This window comes from Octopus bimaculoides, chromosome 1 (assembly GCF_001194135.2).
Source record: "Octopus bimaculoides isolate UCB-OBI-ISO-001 chromosome 1, ASM119413v2, whole genome shotgun sequence".
In the NCBI taxonomy this organism is placed as follows: domain Eukaryota; kingdom Metazoa; phylum Mollusca; class Cephalopoda; order Octopoda; family Octopodidae; genus Octopus; species Octopus bimaculoides.
The window spans coordinates 21,852,297-21,855,614 of record NC_068981.1 but is presented as its reverse complement, the minus strand read 5'-3'; the positions used below and the strand labels follow the sequence as shown (position 1 = coordinate 21,855,614).

Sequence of the window (3,318 nt, the reverse complement as noted above, 5' to 3'; positions counted from 1 at the left end):
TTAGTAGCCCGCACTCTTAACCCCAAGATTCCGAGTTCGATTCCAGGAAGTAACCTGAATAATAATAATAATAATAATAATAATAATAATAATAATAATAATAATAATGATGATGATAATAATGATAATAATAATAATAACATTGAAAAATACCTTAGGAATGAGAACCCAGGTTCGAAATTTCCCCAAGAGACCTGATGAAGGCTGGAGGGTATATTAGCTGAAACGTGTTAACAAGAAACAAGATGAGGACAAATATCCATCAAATGTAAATAATGTAAATAATGTACATAATGCCTCGGCCACAGGCCCAATTAGCTCTCCGCAGGAGCTCGCACAAAAGTCTACACAGTGTGCAGCTTTTAAGCCAGTATAAAATAATATAGTATAAAATATAGTAAAAAATAATAAGCTAGTATAAAATAATAACAGAATTACATGAGAATGGTTAGTGCTTGTGATATTTTGGTCTGCTGAAGTGCTATTGTACCATTCAATGATAATAGGGAGCCTCACTAGCATGACAGGTTCTCTGAACTGAGTCTCTAATAGAATTATTGTTGTAGTTGTTGTTGTTGTTGTTGGTGTTGGTGGTGGTCCCAGGTTAATCCTTTGCAGACCAAGACCAAATTCATAGGTCATAGGCCTTGCAGTGACTTTAAACAAAGGTTCTGCCACCATGACCACCTGTAATTCTTGAAAATAAGATTTCGCAACCCAATGATTCATTCCCTGATGTGATCTGCTGTCAAGGCTTTCCAACTTGATAAGTTGCTATCATTGGCCTGCATATCACATTTGAAGACAGTCTTGCAGTATAAGAATGGTAGCCTAACAAGCCTGGATGCAAGTGACTGACTCTCAGTAAAAGATGTCTTGAGGTTTCAGCCATCTATTTGGATGTGGTTGCACCACATTCACAGTGTGTAATCTAGTTGACATTGGTAATGGATGTATGTGAGCTAGAACTGAAATTCCTTGATAACCATACATCCTCAACACTTTCACATTCCCACCAAATGCAAATAGTATATAGAATGCTAACTTTATCATCGACATTTTGTATTTCAGGTCGCAAAGTACATCTTGGAAAACATTACAATACAACAATGTACAGGCAACAGCAGAGTACATTAAATATCAAAAGAAATATCAAACGTAGCACTTCACGTCATCGTCGAAATGCTTATGATAAAAATAATGCTGTTAAGATCAGAACTCTTATGAAAAAAATGGGTGATGTAAATAAGATAAACTGTCATAAGCAACCTCCATCAAGCTTGTCATTGTCTGGATCTGTAATATATGGAGCTGAAACACAGTTTGAATCTCAGGCCAGAACAGCTCTACGCCTGGCACATTTTCTGAGCAGCTTTTTACAAAACAATGAATATAATGTAAATTTTGGAATACTGAAAGGAGGACAGCAACTTCAAGAAGATCACATGTTTGCTGAGGTTTTATCTAACGTGATGTCAGACCACAAAATACTTTCTTCTGCTGTATTTTTTGACAGTTACCAATTTATTGGAGCTAATGGAACAGAAAAAGCTTTGTTTGGACCTTGGGCTTATAGAAACAATCATGGTTTTTGGGCAATAGATGCTGCAGGGTTGAAAGAGAGTTATTTGAATACACCAGGGTTCATGACAGCAAAAGAACGTTTTAGATCAAATATAAGTGAATTGAAAGAATTCCATATTAAAGCATTTGTGCGATCTGATCGCAATGGAACGAGTCAAAAACATTTTAAATACAGTGATTTGGTTTACAAAGCACCTACTTTTAAGTCTGGTCAATGGAGCGGACCAACTTATCGTTGCGATGGAAGAATTGACAAATGGGTCATCACTTATATTGTTCCATTTTTTAGTCGGAATATATATCTCTCCTCTGTAAAGTTTACGTAAGTTAACAGTTTATTTATTATTATTTCAGATTTATAGATTCTTATTTCCAAGTCCTTTTTCTTTGTTTTTGTACAATTTCATGAATAGGGAAGGGCCAAGTGAAATCATAGTTGTGTCTATTGCCTGTGTCACATAAATGGTACCCATGAAATCGTAGTCATGGCCGTTGTTGGTAGCATGATCTTTCAAATGTTGGGCCTCACAGAGGCAATGACAATTAACTGAAGCTTTTGGTAATGCAGTGCATTGTCCAAATGCTTGCCACAAAGTAAACTCTACTAATGGTACACTAGGTGTGAGGTGGTGGTTTTAAGCTGAGCAAAAGATTAAGTCTACCAACCAAGAACTCAGAACATAGAGATCCACCAGAGCTATTACCACAAGGCATTTTGTCAATATTCTCACTATTCTACCAATCCACATCCATGACAAGGTACTTCTACATGATCGACACCAGAAGGTTGATCGGCAAAGATGATCTTGGCAGGATTTGAACTCTGAATATAGTGAACAGGAACAAATACCACAAAGTATTTTGTCCTAGCTCAAAGAATTTGCTATTTCCCTACTTGCCTCTATAATCCTGATATTCTGAATAGCAAAAATGTTTAGAATTAATTGATACATTTTAACAATTCTTACTGTGTAAAGTGTATAACATTCCAGTACAACTGTTTTACTGGGTTCCTAACAAGAGCTATAACTCTACTTGCCCCAGTCTGTGTGACTGTCAGCAGGTTCCTTTCTCACTACAAAGCTAAGTAATTAACAACAAAAAGAGTTTCAAGCTGTAAAAATAACAATAAGGAAATGTTGGAGAAAAGAAGGGGAACCTAGCAGGGAGTAAAAGATGGTACCATTGTAACAAAATTAATTGGGAATAGGATTAATCTGAATGAGATGTAGTTTGGTTTTGTGGTGGGAAGAGGTACCACTGATGCCATATTCATAGTGAAATAAGTACAGGAAAAGTACAGAAGTGCTTAGCAGGAATGAATCCTTTTACTTAGCATTTGTTAACCTGGAAATGCTTTTGACATGGGCTCTGATCTGATGATCCCTGACAAGGAATGTACTGCATAAGCCATCAGCCCATCAAAAGAGGTACAGTTGGCAATGTATGATGGAGTGCAGAAAAGTTCCTGGTTTTGAGGGTATTCCAAAAGGTCTGGTTGTAGGCCCAACCTTCCGAGTTCTTTTACAGGGATTAGAAAAACTGACGGACCACTGCAATAAATGTATGTGAATCTGAGAGTGGAATATGTAGAATAAAATTATAATTAACTGATCCTCTTTATTTTCTTGCACCCAAAACCAGGAACTCTTCAGCACCTCCTTGTAAGAGTCAGCAATGAATATAATGAATTTAGCATATATATATATATATATATATATATATATATATATA

At 36.2% G+C, this 3,318-nt stretch overlaps 1 protein-coding gene across 1 annotated transcript in view; it reads left to right on the top strand.

Moving 5' to 3' along the window:
* Positions 1–3,318, top strand: part of LOC106878076 (uncharacterized) — a 23,710-nt gene that overhangs the window by 15,920 nt on the left and 4,472 nt on the right. Inside the window, exon 6 of the mRNA XM_014927169.2 lies at positions 1,072–1,906. Coding sequence (XP_014782655.1) covers positions 1,072–1,906 — 835 coding nt within the window. The remainder of the gene's footprint in view (positions 1–1,071; positions 1,907–3,318) is intronic.